Source organism: Elephantulus edwardii, unplaced genomic scaffold (assembly GCF_000299155.1).
Source record: "Elephantulus edwardii isolate Elephantulus edwardi_28Jun2011 unplaced genomic scaffold, EleEdw1.0 scaffold00131, whole genome shotgun sequence".
NCBI classification, from domain to species: domain Eukaryota; kingdom Metazoa; phylum Chordata; class Mammalia; order Macroscelidea; family Macroscelididae; genus Elephantulus; species Elephantulus edwardii.
In genome coordinates, this window is record NW_006399881.1 from 6777820 (window position 1) to 6799916 (window position 22097).

Sequence of the window (22097 nt, forward strand, 5' to 3'; positions counted from 1 at the left end):
GGATTTTTGCATCAATATTCATGAGAGATATTGGCCTATAGTTTTCTATTTTGGTGCTGTCTTTTCCTGGCTTTGGTATCAAAGATATGTTTGCTTCATGTAGGCATGATTTAAGACCATTGAGAATTACAGAATGGTAGGGTAAGGACAACCTTTTTTATAAATCATTCTGGAAATTTGAAATATTTGTATGTTGTTGTTGTTATGTGCTGTCGAGTTGCTTGTGATTCATAGTGATGTCCCCATGTACAAGAGCCCTAAACCCTCCTCTATTCTGTGCCAATCTCATTGTCTCCAACACACCTACTCCCATCACCCCAGTCACTGAATCGATCCATCTCATCTTTGTCTCCTGCACTGTCCCTCCTCTCTCCCAAACATAATGTCCGTCTCCAGGGACTGATCCATCCTTGCAACATGCCCAAAGTATGTCAGACAAAACTTCAGAATATTTGTATAGAAAAAGTAAAATAATTCCTTTCTTATACCATCCCCAAAGACTATTTCCTCAGGTATTGAAAACCTATGTAAAGTTAAAGACTCCGAAGGAGAATATCTTCATAATCTTAGTCTAGGGAAAGAGGGTTTAAATAGGATGCAAAAGTAAAAATTAAATAGGATACACTAATTAAAAAGAAGGAAATAGAATTATGACTACTTGTCATAAAAAGATTCCTTTAAGAGAGTAAGTAGTTTGTGACATATATAACCTAAAAAGGGCTTATGTCCAGACTATATCAATAATTATATTAAAGCAGTCAGAAAACGACATCCCAGTTTTTTTCAAAAAAGGGGGAGATGAAGGAATTTCACAGAACATGATATTGAAAACTAAAGTCCACCTGGCCTTAATCTTGTGGTACTTTTAATTCATACACATGAAAAAAGATGGGCACTGAATAAGGAAGACTGAAGAAAAATTGACATCCTAGAATTGGGTTTTGGTAAAAAATATTGAATAAACTTCAAGAACAGGAATGAACAACTCTGCCTGGAAAGAATTAAATCCAGAATGCTTCTTGGAAACAAGGATGGCAAGACTTGATCTTCCGTACTTTGTATGTGTTATCAGGAGAGCCTAGTTCCGGAGGAGAGCACTTAGTGTAATAGTGACCAAAAGGAGGAAACCCTTGTCTTCGTTATCTGGTGCTACAACAGAAAATATCAAATAATTACCTTTACTCTATTGTGGTTCAGGAAATTAAAAACCTAATTCAGAGCACCAGCTGTAGGGGAAATCTTCTCTTTTCTTTGCTGCTGAAGGACGGTCTTTGTCTCCTTTCAACGTCTGTGAACCTGGCATTCCTTGGAGATCTCTGTTGTCTTGATATGAGTCTTCCCCGAGGTCCAGGAACCCCCCCCCCCAATCCAAAGGTGTGGCTTTGCTCCTGGCTCAGCCCTTTTTCTTTGGTCTGGGCTTCTCCATCTCTGCTCTTTTAAGATAAAGTGTTTAATTATATATAATGTATACGAATGATTGTCTAAAACACAAAGTGCATGTACACAAACCAATATATATGAATATACAAATAAACAAACCAACAAAAGATTTTTTTTTTTAAAAAAAGTGACCGAGGGCAACCCTAGGACAATGAATGAGGGCTCTTATCTGAGTAGTATCTTCCTTATAGTGTCTTCTTTCAGATGTATTGTGATTTCACTGAAGATGTTCCTTATCTCAGATATCTACGGAATCGAACTTAAATTTTTGGAAATTCCTCTTTGTTGTATCCCACCCTTTATATCTGATTTTGCTAAATACATCATGAGATACAACTACGTTGTTGTATAACTGCCAAAGCTTGGGGAATCATGACCCAGTTAAGTTGACGTATATTTTGGGGAACACAATCCGTGTCAAGTCTCAGTGAGATAGATTGACACAGTGGCTCCAACAGTGATCTCTAACATAGACTGTTACAGGATTCAGCAGTGTTTGGTTGCACATAGAGTCACAATGAATTTGGAAACAACTAATGATATCTACCAACAACAAGGAATAGGGGAGGGAGGAAGAAGAGGCCAATGTGTGGGATCCTGGTGGTGAAATGTTGAGTATTTTGATTAGTGACTAATATGGAATATACGCGTATGCATAAGTCCAGTGGAAACTGGGGACATCCTAGTGAAATCAGTGCATTCTCAATGTCCTACTTATGATACTATAGTTCTATAAGCTATTCCCTGTTGGGACAAACTGAGTAAAGGGCTTTAAGCTCTCTGTATATTATTTATTACAAACAGATACATGATTATCTCAAAACAAAATGTTTAATTTTAAAAATAAAAGTAGAGCTACTTTCAGAATTTAACGTTGTCTTCTGTGGGTTTGTTATTTAGAGCCAAACTTGGAATGCCACAGTTTTTGAGTCCTGAAGCGCAGAGTCTTTTGCGAATGCTTTTCAAGCGAAATCCTGCTAACAGATTAGGTATTTCTTTTAATTTTATGTGTCTTTTTTGTGTTTGTCAGTGTTTTATTTGATGTGAAGTAGGTGAATGCTTGATTTTGTTGTGGGATTATTAAATAGTAAAATAAAATATAATTACTTAATCACAACTACTTAATGTTCTTTAGGCGCAGGACCAGATGGAGTTGAAGAAATTAAAAGACATTCATTTTTCTCCACGATAGACTGGAATGTAAGTATAGTCTAAAAACTTGCTTAAAATATTTGTTTATAATTCACACATGTACAAGACTTTCTTTTCATTTTCAGAAACTATACAGAAGAGAAATTCATCCACCTTTTAAACCTGCAACTGGCAGACCTGAAGATACATTCTATTTTGATCCTGAATTTACTGCAAAAACTCCCAAAGGTAAAGAGAAATGAAAAATATGCAACCATGTACATACATAAGTACATATATGTATATGTGTTTAAAGTACATATATGTATATGTGTTTAATGTATATGTATATATTTGTATATCATTTTGTAGCTAAACAGTGTAATACCTTAGTTATCTTGTATATCACTTAGGTGGAGAAAATTACTTTGCAAATGTATTTACCTGTACCTGTTTTTACATTAAACACACTTTAATAGAAGTTCAGGGAAAGAAGATGACTCTCAATGTGATGGACAGACACAGTGACAGCACCAGTGGGCTTTAGCATGGGGATGCTGCAGGACAGGGCAAGGTTTCTGTCTGTTCCTAGGGATTCTATTGAGTTGTGGGCATCCTTGATGCTACTGAACAACAGCAGTGCTCTTTGAAGCTCTAATTACAGGTGGCATTCTGGAAGTACTTGTGAGATCAAATCCCAACATACAAAATTTATATGAGATGTGACAGCTTTAAAATGAATCATATCCTGTCTTGCTTGATTTTAAAATTGTGTAACCAGTGAATTATAGGATAACTGTCTTTGAAATAGTAACCTTGTATTTCATTAATTGGGGGGGGGGTGTAAAAGAGAGTGAACAAATGAGTCTTGGTGATGTAGTGAGTTAAGTACTGACTATATAAAAGTCCAATGTTTGAAAATACCATCTGAACCCACCATACAATTTGTAGGGGAAAGATGAGGCAGTTTGCTTTCAGACAAATTTACAACCTTGGAAACTGGGGTTTTGGTGGACGTGTGCATAATGACGTTTGCATGTGTCTGTTCTGTCTTAAATACAGTGATCTCCCCTGAAACCTACAGCGTCCCTTTTCAGCAGGAAGTAGCTAAGAGAATACGCCGTCCCCTTTTCCTTGTGAATCAGGGTGAAGTCTCTCTCAGGGAGGAGAGATAGGGAATGGCAAGGGACACACTGACAAAGGAGATTAATCAGAACTGGCTTTAACAAGCACTGTGGCAATTGGACAATTAAAACAGACTTTCGGGGGGGGAAGAGGAACGAACTGGGGAGGAGGGTAGAGAAAATAGTGCAACAATGAATGAACCCACAATCTCTGTAAATGTTCGTTAAAATTAATAAAATTTAATTGAAAAAAATACAGTGCTCTCTCGTTTAGGTGTACCCAACCCCCAATTATTTGGTATAAATTGAGTTTCAGAAACCAAGGCCATCGACAAAACTTTATCACATACTTGTCAGGTAGAATTTAAATGTGTGTAATAATGTTTTACTTTGTTTTCTTCAGTACCATTTATCCAAGAAGAAGGAAAAAAATCAGAATAATTTTATATTCTATCCTGCTATTTCCCTTTTGTTAGGACTCCACATCATGATTTTCCATGAAATAACTTTTCTTTTAACCATGGTAGTTTTTATCATGTGATTTAGATTTTTCAATTATAGCATTATGTATTGACAGGATTGCACTAATTTAATTGCTTTTCTACTCAGCCCTGTATCCATGTGCTAACCAGGAGCCATAGCATAATGAGGTTATCATTTCAAGCTATACTGTTTCAATTCAAAATTCAGGGTTTTGGTCACAGTAGAAATATTTAAAAAACTAAATACTCACATGTGGTTAGTGACTACCATATTCCATAGCACAGATTAGAAACTTTCCATCATGGCAGAGAGTTCTGTTGTTCGGCACTACCTTAGAATAACAGTAAACCAGTATTGTATCAATTTGCTGTGTTCTTTAAATTTAATTATTTCCTACTCCCCAGGCTGTGAAGAATTAGAGTGTTAAGATTTGTGATGGCATTAAGAGATTAGGTGTCTCAGCCAGCAAGAGGTGTTAAAGAAATAGAGGAGGAACCTTCATAGCATTGTACAGTAAATATTGGATGGCTGACTCCAAGGTTGACAGTTTGAACGCACCAGCCACTCCAAAGGAGAAAGATGGAAATCCTGTGGGGCAGTTCTTCTGTGTCTTCCAGGGTCTCATGAATCAGAATGACAGTGAAATTTTGGGGTTTGAAATTTCAAATTGAATAAGAGGATGTAATGCACTTTGACTGAAGAATTACTGAATTCTTCTCTCAGTTACCTTTGAAAGGAATCTTCTTAGTAATGTTTCACTATTTTCAGATTCACCTGGCATTCCACCTAGTGCTAATGCACATCAGCTTTTCCGGGGATTTAGCTTTGTTGCGATCACGTCAGATGATGAAAGTCAGGCTATGCAGACAGTTGGTGTACATTCAATTGTTCAGGTGAGTCAATCTAAATAACTTTAGATTTGCATTATTATAAGACAATAGCTTATTGTGTGAATAATAATTTTATCTTCCGACTTTTTATGTGAGGAACTTAAGATATATTTTATGCAAATTAACTTCACTGAGAAATTAATTTTATTTGTTACTGAAAAGCTATATGACCCCAACTTGGGGTATCTGTTTGATTTAAAATTGAAGTTGAGATTGTCATCCTTTTAATTTAAAAAACTTTCATTATATATTGATTTGCTTACGAAGTTCATATACGTCATCATCCTCACCTTGTGTAGCCCTTCTCGTGCTTGCAAATGTTTACTAGGCATAGGTGTTTCATCTTTTCAGTCATCTCAGCTATGATGGATTACAAAGTCTTGGTTTCCTGAATCCTTTGCGCAGGAGTCAGCATTCTTTTTTCATAAAGGGTTAGATAGCAGATATACCTCAGATACGTTATAGTTTTGATTCCAGACCACCAGAATAGAGCAGGGAGCTCTTGTGGCCTAGTAGTAAGAAGCTGCACTGCAGTCCCAAAGGCACATGGTTCTAACGCAGCAGCTGCTGAGAGGATGAACATTCTCCTTCCATGCAATTTACTGCCTCTCAAAACTGGAGGGTAAGCTATGAGTCACTTCTGACTCAGTGGCACACAACAACAAATACCTCACTAAAGTGAGTTACATGACTTTGATGTCTCAAAACTAAGTGCTATAAAAGTTTTATTTACAGTTTACTGCAGCAGTAGGTTTGAGCATGGTACAGATGATGAGAATGGCACAGGATAGGACAGGTTTTCATGGGTTGTTACGAGTCATAGTCAGCTCAACAGCAACAGATTGTAGTCTGTTAAATAATCTTAAGATGAGTGAAAAGAAAAGATGTATAAAAATCACTGCTGTTGTTGTTATGTGCCATAGTCTTGATGAAATAGTAGGCTAAGTATTGAGACTCCCAACCATGATGTTAAATGTTTAAATCTACAAGCCTCTCGTAGGGAGAAAGATGAGTTCATGTGCTTCTCTTTACATTTACAGCTTTGAAAACCTGAGGGAGGGAGGGTTGCCATGGAGAGAAGTGACTCCCTGGTAGTGAATGAGTTTTGCTTTGGTAATTAGTGTACAATAGCATTAACAAAATTATGTAATTCTGTGAAAATTAACAAAGTATGACACAGAGGCACAAAATGAGCATGTTTTGGGAAAATAATGCTAGTGGACTTGCTCTCCATAATGTTACCCAAAAAAATGTCAGTTTGTTAAAAGTGAATCCTACAATAGCTGCAAAGCACAGTGAAATGATATGGATACAAAAGCAGAGACAGACAATATAAACAAATCAGCATGCCTGTGTGCCAATAATACTTTGTTTACGAAAGCTAGCAGTGAGCCAGATTTCACCCTCCGGACATAGTTATCTTCCTTATAAAGACAAAATATGAAAAAGATTTCAAAGTCTATGAAATTATCCCAGCTTTATGTTCTTAGTCTTTTGGATCCTGCATTATCATGGGACAAAATGATTATGGTTAGCACTTAGGCGCCCTCTATGTGTTTGTCAGCGCTGGAGAAGATACAAGTAAATACAGGTTTCTAGGTATCTTAACAAGAAATTGTCCTGTTACATGCTATCTCATAACTGACCCTCCAGTGAGTTTTCAGAGACTCTAATAGTATGGGAGATAATTGCCTATCTTTTTTCTGCAAGGCAGCTCTTAAAATTGAACTAGTAAATGAAATATAGGAACAGAAGTGATACAACCCATTGGATTTATTCAAGTGTCATGTAATGATAAATTCACCCCTTCAATTATAGAGAAAAACCGATTTCTTTTGAAGCATTGAATTGGTTTTATGCTTAAGTTTGCTCTTAGTAGTAAAGTATTAACAATGAAGTTTTGTTGAGGGTTTTGTGTGTGTATGTGTGACTTGGTCATCCTACTTTCTCTTTCTACAAAAGCAGTTTAAGCACTTTTTAAAAGCAAAGTTCATATTGGAATAGTTTGCCTTTTTACAGTATAGTAATGTGAGAGAGGTTTTAAGATTAAAACTCTGGTGCCTCACATGGAAATGGCAAAGTGTTACCATTTTTCTTGTATGATATTTTCTTTCATCGCCCCCCTTTGCTTTCTGTGGAAACACAGGGTCATGGTTTCTTTGGTCTACAGGCAGTGCATCTGAGACAAGAATCCAGATATTTCCAATCTGAATCCTCCAAAATCTTTTCTCTCCCAGAAATTTCCAAACTTCTCACCATTTGTAAAGATACTTTCAAGGCTTATAGTCTTTTGAGCAATAGAATGGAAATGAAACCAAACTCTCCCCTTCCTCGGTTAGCTTTGCTTTTTCTGTTAGAATCAATTTTTCTTCTTAATACAGTTTTTTAAAAGGCATGTTTTTTCTTGTGCATTTTATTATAGACACGTCTATAATAATGTAATTAGAAAAGAATAAAGGCTATGAAGATTCATTTTAATTTTTGTTACTAATTTTAAATTTATACTGAACTTCAGCAGTGCAAACTGAGTAACCCAATCTTCTATTGAAATGTATTAAAGTCATTATCATGATTCATCAGTCTGTCACTATTTGTAGCAGCTGCACAGGAACAGTATTCAATTTACGGATGGATATGAAGTCAAAGAAGATATTGGAGTTGGCTCCTATTCTGTTTGCAAGAGATGTATACATAAAGCCACAAACATGGAGTTTGCAGTGAAGGTAAGTAAATATTTTTAAATTTAAAATGAAATTTTAAACTGTTATTCATATATCTTCTCCTTTCAAGTCAATTCACAGTGACTCAACAAAATGGAAGAACTGTCCTGTGATTTTCCACAGCCTTCTCCTCCTCTCACAGAGTAGCTAGCAGGCTCAAACCACTGACCTTTTGGCATGTTTAACAGTTATACCATCAGGACTCTTTCATACATATCAGTACCATTTTAAAATTATACTCACAAATACACTTCTTATTAGAAATGTTTTCTGTCCTTTTTCCCTGGATCCATGGATTCCCTGTGGACGAATGTTAAGGTAGCCACACATGCCGTTTACCTGAGACAATACCAGCTTCTCCTGACACCGTCTAACCTTTTCCTTCTCAAAGAGTCTCTCCTATAATGGTCAGGGAATTCCTCAAAACTGCATATGACTTTTCATCTTCTCATTTTCCTGGCAAAATTCTCATACTTCAAATTTCAAAAGAACTGTGATCTAAAAAAGAATAACCACTGTCATAAAATTTGTTTCATTAACCATTTTAGTGTCTTATGACCACAAGTATTTTGCTAAGCCAAGAAGCCAAAGCTCATGGCTCTAAAATGAAGTTTAGTTTTTAAACCTTTGAATATCTGTGAACAAATAATCAACTCTACCCTGTCATATTTTGCATTAGCAACCTCTGATGTCCCATCTTATTTCAATTGATGTCTAAAGCCTTCAGCTTATTTTGAACCAGAGAACTAGTTTATAAGTATTTGTGGGAAGATGACATTGTTACTAGTAATCCTGACCTGCATGCAAGTACCAAAAAAAAGAGGAAAAAATATTTTTTTTTACTCTGCTCAGTACTCTTACAGAAAAAAGTTGAGATAAATATAAATTTTCAGACTGTTTTCATAAAAGATATAATGTAGGGAGCTCTGGTGGCCTAGTGGCAAGAAGATGGCACTGCAGTCCCAGTGTTGCATGCTCTTCAAATCTGCCAGATCCTCCTCTGGAGAAGGAGGGGCAATCTACTCCTGTGCCAGTCGGATCCAATTCGACAGTACACAACAAGAAAATATAAAAAAGAGAGATCTAATGTATAGGCAATTTAAAGATGGAACTCTCCTCCTGAAACACGGAGAAATACCCGGAGGTCTCTTTTGAATTACAGAATCCAGGCGGAGTGTACCCATGAGAGTATCTTCTAACTGTTGTGAATTCTTGTAATAAATAATTCTTGAAATAAATGCACAAAGACAATCCCATAACATCTGGACTCTAATGACAAGACATCTCTATTTTAAGGGTACAAATACAGAAATATTTTGAGTTTAGATCAGAGATGTTGCTAAATTCAAAGCACCTCCATTGTGTTCTAGTGTTCACAAGATTGGTCCTGGACCATCTCTCTCAAATGAACCTATTTGTCTGTGTGCCTCTCCTCTGCATCACCGAGTAACCTATGTTTGTTTTCCCTCCTTTCCAAATTCTAAACTGTCCTATAGCTAAATCCGCTCTGAAAATTGGGCTCCTTTTGAGAGTTGCAAGCTTGTTCCCAGTTTGCTAGCATTATTTGGATATTTTTGTCTATATTAGTAAATAGACTATTTTAAAATTGCAAAGGCTACTATATTGGATAAAATGACAGTAAAATTTGCGTTGTCCTTTTTTAAAATACAGGATTGCTTTAACTTAAAACATCAAATAAAAGACTTTTTTTTAAGAAGCAGCTGATGTAAAAGGGTTAGAAAACTACATTAGTATTTTAAAGGGCTTTGTTGTAATAATTAAACTTAATTCCAGCCAAGTAAAATTGTAGGTGTGGTTTTCGGCATAGCTTTCTTACTAGCTTCAAAAATAAGCTTGTTCTATTTAACTGTTAATTAATTTTTATACTAAGTAGCTTATAACTATTAGGCTAATTCATTGAAGCATTTTATTGAAGGAAGTCTGGTTAATTCCATAAACAGAAGATACTGGGGGTGGTATAGATACATTTATCTCTTAATTATCTGTGTTGAGTTAGAAGGTTAGACTTCCTAAATATGTGAAACTCCAGGAGAGAAGAAATCTGTGTTGTTTTAATACCTTTTATTTAGGCTGTTTAGTTCTTGTTAAGTTCTAGGTTACTAATAAAATTACATGAGAGACAGCTGGTAGAGATGTGACTAATGAAATAGAATTTATGCTACAGCCTTGCCAGCTATATTATAGCAGCTTTCACAATTTTGATTAAACGGTCTCGCCAGATACTAGAATAAAAGTGATTGATAATACTTGAGGTCTCTTACTGTAAACACTTAAGATTTATAACTGTAGTTCATGAAATTTTGTTGTAAATGTCTACCTTTTAGATTATTGATAAAAGCAAGAGAGACCCAACAGAAGAAATTGAAATCCTACTTCGTTATGGCCAGCATCCAAACATTATTACTCTGAAGGATGTAAGTAGTTTCTCTAATGTAGATCATTGGATCCATCATCTTACTCCTTTTTGATTGTTTACATGTCAACAAAGAACTTGATGGAAACTTCAAACCAAAACCACTACTGTAGAGTCAAATCCAATTCAGTGACTCTTCAAGACAGAGTAGAACTGTCCTATTGAGTCCCCAAGGCTGTGGTTCTTTGTGGGAAGAGACTCTCATCTTTCTGCCATAGAGCAGCTGGTGGAATTCAAACCACTGACCTTTCCATATATTGATGAACAGCCCACCACATAATATAATGCCAGCAGAGCTCCTTAATTTATAAAGAGAAGTCTATTTATGTACTTTTCTACTTTTGATTCAAAAAGAAATGTATTTCTTTCATTAGTACCTTTATCTGATTTTACTTGAACATTATTAGTGAGGATTCACTCATCTCCCTCTGTATGAACTGTCTTCCACATTACTGCCACACGGGTCAAACATACTCTACATCTTCCTATGTTAATTCCCTTCCTACGGTTCATATTTTCATAACATCACATCCCTACTTATCCACATACCCTATCTATGCTCCAGGCATGCTCTACTTACCACGTATGCATGCTCTGCTGTGCATGTTGCTGTTGTATTGGAATAATTTAACTTCTTTGCCTGGTCAATTAATTGCCCCTTTCAGGAAGCCTGCCCTGTCCATTATCACCTCCAGTATAAGTAAGACATCCTTTCCCTGAGGTAACTTTTAATCGCCATGTTCCTCATGTCTGATCTACAGGCAAAGGAGGTTAACACCATAGGTAATGTAAGTCCTTAGCTGCTGTTAGTGCTCAAGAAGCTGAAAATCTTATGTAGCAGATGGGGTATCTCACATGACCAACCAAGACAATACTTCTAAGGTACCTTTTAGTTCTGAGATTTTTGTGAAGTTAAATTTAAAACTCCTCAAAATTTCCTCAGATGAATTTATCCCTGCTTAGTGTTGAACATGATAAACTTGGTCCCATTCAAAGATGAAGCTATTATATTTAAGTGCCTCTTTAATTAACAAAACCTCAAAGACACCAACCAAAGTCTCTGACCCTTGCCTCAGAAATTACCTAAACTGTCAGGGATTTTTTTTTTTATATCATCTGTGCTGTTGCTTTTATTTCAAAGCCTTGAAAATTTCACCCATGCTTTCTTTTTATTTTTTTTCACCCATGCTTTTTATTACAGTATCTCTGATGTTTTATTACTCTTCTGTATATATGTTTCTTCTTCTCTATTGGGGTATAAACTCTTTGAAAGGAAATGCCTGTTTTTTCCATACATGGGGCCGAACTACCTGACACCTTATTATAGAGCTAAATGAAGGGTTTTAGGAACCCTACACCGAGAAATGAAAAAGGACTGAAGCATAATGGAGGGAAGGGTCATTTTAGTTAGATTGCCTGGGATACAGACCCAAAATACAGCAAGCCTTCTGTGTCTTCCTTCTAAGTTCACTAGTTGTGGTTGGATGGAACTTTATCCTCTTACTTAGTGCTGAACTAGTCTTCCAGTGTGAGCAAAACCAGAATAATTCATCGTATTATGTGTAAGTAAACAAAGAGGTTCTACAAATGCAGACAATCCGAGATAAATACACAAGCGTGTTTTGAAACAGTTCCTGCTGTCATCAGTAGATAAGAGAGAGATTGTGAAGAGGGGTGTGAGCAAATAAGTTTAGTCTCTGTTCATAGTGATTTTGATTTTTTTCAATTCAGTGTCACAGAAAGCAGTTAGAGGGTATAATTGCTCAGTAGTCCCAGCAGTTTCTATTTTAGTGTCCTTGTGTATATAAAATTGCTTGCAAACATCTATCTATCTGTCCTCGTTGTGATAACTTAAATGGTCTGAATAGCAGATGAGTTTTGAGTTCTGCTAATATGCAGACTTTATTTTGAAAACATATGAAAGTACAAATAAACATTTTCACATTTCACCATTGAATTTTACAGGTATATGATGATGGAAAATACGTATATGTTGTAACAGAGCTGATGAAAGGTGGTGAATTACTGGATAAAATTCTTAGGCAGAAATTTTTCTCTGAACGAGAAGCCAGTGCTGTCCTGTTTACTATAACCAAAACTGTGGAATATCTTCATGCACAAGGAGTAAGTCTTAACATTTTACATGGGCTCATCATGGTATCTTCAGCTCTTTCTGGCATGTATGTATTTCTCACTCAGTATTTGCTGAATGAATAGACAACTTGGAACTAGGTATTCTATAAACACTGTTCTTTCTTTCTCATCCTCCTTGCTCTCCTTCTCTGAGCTATGCTGACATTTCCAGCATTTTTTTATTATCTGCATTTAAGAATGGGAGGATAGTTACAGATAGCATTGCATTCATCATCTTGTTTGAGATTATTGTTTGACAGTCTGTGACTAAGACTTTTGGCAATGGGAATATGTATTGTTAATGTAATTTGGTTTTGTGTTTCTGTTAGGTGGTTCACAGAGACTTGAAACCCAGCAATATTCTTTATGTGGATGAATCTGGTAATCCTGAATCTATTAGAATTTGTGATTTTGGTTTTGCAAAACAACTCAGAGCTGAAAACGGTCTGCTTATGACCCCATGTTACACTGCAAATTTTGTTGCACCAGAGGTAACTATGAGAGTTTGGCTGCAGTATTTCAGTGTACGAAAAAAAAAAATTTTGTTTCATTTGCTATAGTGTACTTAATATCACAAGTCATATTATTTATGAAGAGTTACTCAACAAATATTTGAAGAAAATGTCTGCCCCTTTTCCTCTTGTGTTGGAATTGCTTATGTCACTAGTTCATTACTGCCTGTGATCCATCTCTTGCTGTGACATCTATCTTTCTGCACAGTCACACTTCGGTAGAATCCCACTGTCAGTTATCACTAGTAGATTTGTGCTTGCCTGTGTGTGCAGTGAAATGGAAATGAGCTCATTCTGTCATCTCCTACCTGAAACCAAACTAGATGTGCCAATTGCTTTGTATCCTTTAGTTCAGAATTACCATCCTGGCCCCTGCTTTCATCCTCACCCCACAGGTGACTGCCCTAAACTAGATGTCACCCACCTACCCTTTTTTATAAGTACCCAACTTCTAACAGTTTCTTCACTGTATCAAAAAAAAAAAACTGAAATTGGAAATAAAAATGATCATTTGTGGTGCCAGACTCAAACTCACTGCCATCGACTCAGTGACCCTCCTTTTGGTTTCTGAGGCTGTAAGTTGCAACAAGAGGAAACTGTACATCTTCCTCCTGTGCATTTGTGTGTCAGGCACATATATTAACTGATTTAATTGTCACATCTCATTTACAGTATTTTGTGAGTGTATGAAGTGAATACTTTCAGTTGCATTTTACAGGAAACTAGGGATGTGGTGAGAATTCTGATCTAGATTTGCAGCTGGGTAGTCAGGATCGAGTGTCTGCATTCACCGTGAACCAGATAGGTCACAACAATAAAAATAAAAATAGCTGGTAATATTACAGTTGTGTTAGAAAGTTTCCTTTTTCCTTATGTGTGTTCCAAACTTTTTAGATATAAAACTGTTCAAGGAAGGAACTCACAAAAGCACCATCATTACATAGCAACTGCATTAGATATTTTAGATAAAAAAATGGTATTTCTTTTAAAAGCCTCCTGGAATCTGCATTTTGTTATTGAAATTAACATGGGACAGGTTTTTGCTTGTTTGTCATTTATCCAGTCTGACACACAGTGGCGGTCAAGCATGGTGGTTAATCTAGCTAACTCAAGCTACCATATAGCTGCTTGCTACAAGTAACAAGCACCAAGTTACCGTATAACTGTTATGCCGTGGTGTATTCCTTCCCTCGATCATTCTTCTTTCAAATCCTGCCTCTAAATTGTTTTTTGAGAAATCAGCAACTCTTCTCTGCCAATTAGTCATCCAAGTTCAAATTCTAAGGTCCTACTGAAATCCTCCTTCCCCCATCATTTCTCCACAACTAACCTGTCACCAAATATCCAATTGATATTATGTTCTTCCAGGTTTATCTATAGATTTTGTCTTCCTGATGTCTTCCAGCTATTTTTTCTGTATACTGTAGACAATCCTCTCCCCGCCTTCCATGTAGAAATTACCTTCCTATTTGGTGTCCTTGTCTTTAGTTTCTTGTTCCAGCACTTCCTCTATACCTTGAGCAGCTTTCCTTTCTTTGTTTAATATTTTAAAGATCTCTGATTACCTTGGAAAAAAAATACAATTCCTTAACAAAATTCTTACCAAAGCCCTTCAGTCTCTCTTTTGCTGACCCTACTGAACTTGCCTAGCCCTAAGCATGCTACTGCCTTTTGCCTGCCCTCAATTCTTCTCTCTCCTTGTATCAAGAAGAAATTGCTCCCTCATGTTTATACTCAGAACAACTTAGGCATAATTTTGTTATAGTATCTATCACATCCCATTGCTAACTATTTCTATGTGTCTTTCCCCTGCCAGATCCTAATTTTCTCAAAGGCAGGAAACAGTTTTATTTGTTTGTTTCCATAGGTTATATCTTGTGATTATTACATGATTGAGTAAATCTGATTACACAGCTATAATCTACTTATAGACTACCAGTTTATAAGTTCTGTATGTTTCCAAAGGAGCTCCTTAGGAGCTTGTAGGGGTAAGCACTGCCAATCCAGAGGCACCAGCTGTTGCATGAGATGAGCACTCCTCCTGTGTGATTTATAGCCTCTGAATTGATGGCATATAACAATGACAATTTATTCTTAAAAAGATTGTTTTATGTTACAATTTCAGTAGCACCATACAAAATATAAATCCATGAAATTTCTAACTTATCTTCAATTTAGTTTGTATTCCTCCCCCTGATAAGTTATTATATTCCTGCCACTTGATTAATGTCAGTTTATGTACAAAATTAAAACTTACGTATTTATAGAAAATCACATGAGGTTCTAGAATATGATTAATATGGTAATACAATATAGTGTTTTATTTGTGTTTTTCTTATATAGCTATCAACATTTTGCTAATTTTTCCTTTTCTAGGTTTTAAAACGACAAGGCTACGATGCTGCTTGTGATATCTGGAGTCTTGGTGTCCTCCTCTATACAATGCTCACTGGGTAAGTGGAACACCCAGCTATGTTGCATGGTAGTCATCACGATTTTTTTACATTATCAAGATATTTTAATCCCTGTGTTATATTTTTCTATTTTTAAAATATTATCTAACTAGATAAAATTACAGCTATATCATTGGTTCTCTAAAATGTATTCTTTATTAATAATAATAATTTGATAATACTCTGAATTATTAAGAATACTTGAGCATTGGAAATAAACATAAACATTAGCAACCAAAAAATAATTTACTCATTAACATTTTCACTTTATTATGTTAGTTACACTCCATTTGCAAATGGTCCTGATGATACCCCAGAAGAAATACTGGCTCGAATAGGTAGTGGAAAATTCTCACTCAGTGGTGGTTATTGGAATTCTGTTTCAGATACAGCAAAGGTGAGTGTGACTTCCTGTCAAAAGTTTTTAAAAATGTAATTTTTTAAAAAAAATTTATTTTTTTTTTTTTAAATTATTTTGTGTGTGTGTACCGTCAAATCAGATCTGACTGGTACAGGAGGAGATCGCTCCTCCTTCTCCGGCAGAGCATCTGGTGGATTCGAACCATGTACCTCTGGGATTGCAGTGCAGCTTCTTGCCACTAGGCCACCAGAGCTCCCTGTAATTTTTTTTGTAATCACTGGTGAAAGGAATAAATTAATTTTGTGAAGTAAATGATGTGGAGTTAAAATGAGCAATTTTTTTCTTTATCTTTCTTGACCTTATTGTCTGTAGATATAAAACTACTTATTACTGCCAATGTGATTAATATTAATGGTGGTAGTCTTCACACTTGAGCTGAATTGTCCCGTTTTATCATTATACCAACACTGAAGGTAGCCAGCAATGTCTCCATTTAATATAAGGAAACCAACAACTGGAATATTATTGACATGGCATTTCAAGCTGATTCTACACTGATTCCAAAACCATTTTTCTTCTAGAGTAAGGATACCAAGTTATCTGTAGATTTCTTGCTATTCACATGCATTTCAGTATGTTTACTTGAATGAGAAAGATATGTGAAGATGCTGTTGTGGTTGTGAGGTGTGCTGTCAAGTTAACTACTACTCATAGCAACCCTATGAACAGATCAGAGCCTTGCGCCATCTCCAATGTGCTTGAGTTCACTATTACAGTCACAGTGTCAGTCCATCTCATTGAGGGTCATCTTCTCACTGATTGTCCACCTTTTCCCAGTTTTTCCAACAACTTAGTCCTCTTGATAACATGCCCAGAGTATGTAACACCAAGTTTTACCATCTGCCTCTAAATGAATACAGCTTGTTACACCTTCTCCAAGATGTATTTGTTAGTTCTTTTGTCAGTACATGGGATATTCATCGCTCTTCAAGTTCCACAACTCAAAGACATCAGTTCTTCTACTGTCATCCTTATTCATTGTCTAGCTTTCAGATGTGTAGCAAGCAATGAAAAGGATCATGGCTTGCATCAGGCACATCTTATTCTTTAAACTGACACTGTACTCTTCACCACTTTGGAGAGATCCTTGACAGCAGATTTTCCCAGTGTAATAGATCTTTTGATGTCTTGACTGCAGCTGCTGGCATTGTTGAGTGTACATCCAAGTAATACGAAATCTTCTATAACTTCAACCTTTTCTCCATCTATCATGATGTTACTTATTGGTCCATTGGTGAGAATTTTTGTTTTCTTGATGCTGAGATGTAATCCATATTGAAGCCTGTAGTTTTAGATCTTCTACAACAAGTGTTTCAGGTCTTGTGATCACCAGTAGGATGTGGTATCATGTTTACCCACAAAATTGGGAGGTGGGTTTGTAAACTTGTTTAGACCATCCCACAAGACCATGATGTGAATGTCATCAATGAAACCAGTGGCTTGAACAGACCATAGCTAACCATTTACTCGAGTCGAGTACCATGCTAGTACTGTTCCTTCCCACTATTCTTCAGTCAGTTCTCATTAACCTAATCTAGGGTATTACTTGTGTGATTTTTAGGTCGTGAATGAAGAGCTGTTGTAGTTGAGATTTGAGTCAAAGGGCAGAAACATTTAGGGGAAGAAGAATAGACTTAGTGTATTGGCCCTAAAAGCAAAGGAGCAGATGTCATGCATGCAGTTGACATTTTCCCCTTGAATTAATAGGTGGTACAGTTTACCAAGATATTGAATGCAAAAGAGTTCCTATGAGCAGTGATTGCCATTGTGGACTTTGTAAATTCAGATTCTTGGGTGATAATTAAGAGCTGACTATTAGAAAAGCTTCTCAAGAGATAAGTCTTAGGAAGAGATTAAACTTTGGCATCTTTATTCTCTTTAATAGTTCAGGCCATGAACATGATGAGAATGATCTTGGTAGAATGATAATAAAACCAAGGAAAGAATTCTGAGGTTCACTGCCATTGATCAAATTACACAAAGAGTGAAAAGGGGTGGTTGACGGAGAAGTGGTTTTAAGTGACGTGGCCGGAAGTACATTGGTTTAACATACAGATTTACTTAAAAGTATAATACAGGTTTGTTGTGCCCTTTCCAAATTTTAGAGAATTTGAGGGGACGTTTCCTAAATTTTTGCTGTTCATTTCTATTCAGTAGATTATTCTTCCTGCTTTTGGTTACAATTGAAAGTAAGATACTATAAATCATAGCAGAGCAGTGCTTGGAATATCTGCCCTGGCCCCACTACGCCGTTATACACTGTGTATTGCCGGTTCTTCCTCCTTTTTTTTTTTTCTTTCTATAATTATATTTTATTAATTTTCATAAACATTTACAGAGATTTTGGGCTTCCACTCATTCATTGTTGCACTATTCTCTCTACCCTCCTCCCAGTTTGTTCTTGTCCAAATGCCACAGTGCTTGTCAAAGCCAGTTCTGATTAATCTTCTTTGTCAGTGTGTCCTTTGCCATTCCCTATCACTCCTCCCTGAGAGAGACTTCACCCTGAGTCATAAGGAAAAGGGGACGGCGTATTCTCTTAGCTACTTCCTGCTGAAAAGGGACGCTGTGGGTTTCAGGGTGAAGATCTTCTCTCACTACTCTAAAGGGCCCCTTTGGCAGTAGGAAACACATAGACTATTATGGAGATTGATTTTGGAATTCAGATGCACTCTTATTGATTGTGCTTGGCTGTACATGTACATATCCTTCAAGATGTATCATGGGGGTGTTGCAACCTAGAAGACACAAATTTGACTAACAAGTTATAAGTACATGAGTCCAAAAATTATGGAAAAGTAAAAGAAAAGATTCTTTCATTGTTTTACAAACACTCCCCCAGGTCCCCTCCACCATGCAGCCCTCGCTCTAGTCTCCTGTGATGACAGAAATACCCAGTTACATCTCTCTTTTAGACGGTTCTCTCCCTCCTCTGTTTCAGTGCAGTATACATTATTGAACCCATCTTACTCAGTCTCTCCCCAACCCCAAGGACAGTCCCCTTCTACAACAGTGGCATCATGTAATATTTGTCCTTTTGTGACTGGGATATTTCACTCAGCATAATGTTCTCCAGAGTCAACCATTTTGAATAATATTGCATGAGTTCCTTGTTTTTTAATGCAGCATAGTATTCCATTGTGCGAATATACCACAGCTTCTCTAGCCATTCGTTTGTTGATGGGCACTTAGGTTGTTTCCAACTCCTTGCTATTGTGAACAAAGCGGCAATAAACATGGGTGTGCATATATCTGCTTGGATGTCAGCTATGGTCTCTTCAGGGTATATTCCCAGTAGTGGAATTGCTGGGTCAAATGGTATCTCTATTTGCAACTTTTTGAGAAAGCGCCATACTGCTTTCCACAGGGGTTGCACCATTTTACACTCCCACCAACTGTGAATCAGGGTTCCAGTTTCTCCACAACCTCGCCAGCATTTGTTGCTTGCTGTTCTGTTAAATTTTGCTATTTTGACTGGTGCTATTTTGACTCCTAAATACACCAGTTCAGCTCTACCACCCTTCCTGGTTACTGTCCTGTCTCCACGTCTATTACAATTTAGTCTGCAGGCCTGCCTGCTGCAACTCACTTTCCCTTCTACCTTGGAGTGTGACTTGTTCCAAAGAAAAATTTGTACTGCTTAAAAATGCTTTCTTGCCTGCAGAATAACCACAGATTGCTCTAATAGCTTACAGGGACCTTTTGGTCCTCTCTCAGCGGCCTCATTCTCCTTTACAATGTATGCTGCAGCCACATTGTGCTCCCTTTAGCTCTTAACATTCTCTCTCACCTGAGGTCTGGCTTCCAAACACGCTAGAGCTTGATTCCCAATGGTATGGTAGTTAGTTGATGATGGAACTTGACAGTTAGTTAATAACACAGTCCTCTTTTGTTTTATGGCCTGATGTGATCATCCTTCTTTTTTTGCATAATGCTGATTTTAAAAAAGCAGCCTGGTCTTTGGAATCTAACTGTATTGCTAAGTAAGGAGAGTGTAGATGTGCTTATTTTTACCAAATTATTCTGTTGTTTGCTTTAAGCCAAAAGGCCTGATGCCTAAAAAAAGAAATCAATTCAGTGAAGCTAAGTAAACATGGGGAACAGTATGTGTGCCACAGAAAAACCGACAGAACATATTTTACAGGTTTTATTACTGTGACTTTTAACAGGATTTGGTGTCAAAGATGCTTCATGTAGACCCTCATCAGCGACTAACTGCTGCCCTTGTGCTCAGACATCCCTGGATCGTCCACTGGGACCAACTGCCACAGTACCAACTCAACAGACAGGATGCACCCCACCTCGTCAAGGTGCGTGGTCTCCTTAATTCAGTATCAAGGACAAACGGTGAAACTCTTCGTGCCCTGTCACCTTACATACATTTCTCTTGGGGCTTCTCTTTCACTGGGTAATTTAGAACAGAAATCCAGGAGTACCTGAGTACCAGTAATCAAAGACACATTGCCATTTGGAGCTGGCTCATAGTTGAGGCTCAAGTGGTTTTTCAGAGGCTATAAATCACACAAACAAGAGGAGATTCCCCATCTTTCTCATGAAGGGGAGGACTGCTGGTCAGTTCAAACTGACCACCTTTAGCTTAGCAGTGCAGTCCCCTTTTGACGGGCAACTAGAGCTCCCCTCAAGTACCAGTAATAGGACTAACTTAATAGAGTAGGAAAAAGAAGGCCTGATGATAGAGTAGTTAAGTGCTCACTTGCTAACTCACCAGCCAGTGCATGAGAAGATGTGGCAGTCAGCTTCCATAAGGATCCAAATCCTAGGGATACTAATGGACACTTCTACCCTAGGGTTACTGAGTTGAAATCTGCCAGCAGCAGCGGCTTATAGTTAAAATCACACTGCTCAAACCCTCGGATGGCAATAAACTTGCATAGGCCAATGAGGGAAGTTGAAGTGACACAGGAGAGAGGGCAGGGTGGGCTTACTGAAGGCAGTTCTCCTTTTCTCAGGACTCGCCTTTCTTTTTCACAAACCTTTAATATGAGAAGCAGGAAGTCCTATTCTTTTGGAATGTCATTGCTAACAATCTCAAGGAGGCTGCTTTGTGGTATACACAAGCAAGAAGCGTGTAAAGAAAATGAGGCAATCCACAGACTTTTCTGTCCTTAATTAGAGTGAATACTTACTTTTATATCTATATATATATATATATATATTCCCTCTCTTCTGCGTCACTTCAACCTCCCACATTGGCTTTGGCAATTTTATTGCCATCTGAGGGTTTGAACAATGTGATTTTTAACTATAAGTCTAAGCTAGGTCAATTTACATTTGAAAAAATTATCTGAGATCTGCATTTTGCATACATGTATGTCATGTCATTTTTGGTGTTTCCTTTTCCCTCCCCCATTTTTAGGGTGCCATGGCAGCTACATATTCTGCTTTAAACCGTAACCAGTCACCAGTTTTGGAACCAGTAGGCCGCTCCACTCTTGCTCAGCGGAGAGGTATTAAAAAAATCACCTCAACAGCTCTGTGAAGTGACCTCAGTAAGTTGTTTGGTACCAAGGTGTAAGCCGATAGCACAAGTTCTGGCGACAGGTAGCACATTTCTGAGAGACACCTGCAAGCACACACTGTCCCAGCTGGTACCCATAATGCTGCTGCTCCTGCTGCTGCTCCTGCTTTTGTCTCTTCTCGCTTTAAATGATTGTTAGCAAGTTAGATTTTCCTGGAGCTTCGGATGGAATGAAAAAGGAAACCTGATGGAGATATATTCACTGAATCAACAAGAAGAAAAATGAACATATGAATACCACCTAAAATACACTGAATAAAGTACTCTACACCATATAGCATTATTTTTATAGGAAATATTTTATGTCCCTTAAATATTCTTTGTTAGTTATAGGGATGGACCATTTCTGTTAAGCATTTAGCTTAAACAATCTGTTTACATTAGCACTGTATCCTTTGTGCCATCCAACATTTTGTATGTTTTTGTAAACAGTTCATATACAGTACATTTCTGTACTGCTTTCTTTAATGTATACATGCCTTGTTTAACTTGGAATCTATTATTATTAATCAATCAACTATTAAATCTGGTTAAATAGTTCACCTGGATTAACAGTATTGTTGGACAGCCCTAAAAATGGCCAGATTGTGGAACAGCTGTTGAATGTAATACTTTCAAAATGTACATATCTTTCCCCATGTCTGTTTCACTGGTTGTGTGTTTGTTTGTTTCTTAAAGTCAGGTGCTCTGTCAGACTTAACCTAGAGAGCTGTAGGGGAGGGAACATTATCATATGTGTGTGGCATGATATCAAGGGTACACCTATGAAGTTAGTCCATATATTTTGCATCTTCTTAGGGTTCTTTTTTCCTTGATT

At 37.1% G+C, this 22097-nt stretch overlaps 1 protein-coding gene across 1 annotated transcript in view; it reads left to right on the top strand.

The window, feature by feature from the left end:
- LOC102876639 (ribosomal protein S6 kinase alpha-3-like) overlaps positions 1 to 21241 on the top strand; it is a 100234-nt gene extending 78993 nt beyond the window's left edge. The window contains exons 11-22 of the mRNA XM_006893792.1: positions 2341 to 2429; positions 2576 to 2640; positions 2718 to 2820; positions 4947 to 5071; positions 7666 to 7791; positions 10134 to 10223; positions 12188 to 12346; positions 12685 to 12846; positions 15244 to 15320; positions 15600 to 15717; positions 19911 to 20051; positions 21119 to 21241. Coding sequence (XP_006893854.1) covers positions 2341 to 2429; positions 2576 to 2640; positions 2718 to 2820; positions 4947 to 5071; positions 7666 to 7791; positions 10134 to 10223; positions 12188 to 12346; positions 12685 to 12846; positions 15244 to 15320; positions 15600 to 15717; positions 19911 to 20051; positions 21119 to 21241 — 1378 coding nt within the window. The remainder of the gene's footprint in view (positions 1 to 2340; positions 2430 to 2575; positions 2641 to 2717; positions 2821 to 4946; positions 5072 to 7665; positions 7792 to 10133; positions 10224 to 12187; positions 12347 to 12684; positions 12847 to 15243; positions 15321 to 15599; positions 15718 to 19910; positions 20052 to 21118) is intronic.
- Positions 21242 to 22097: the final 856 nt, after the last annotated feature.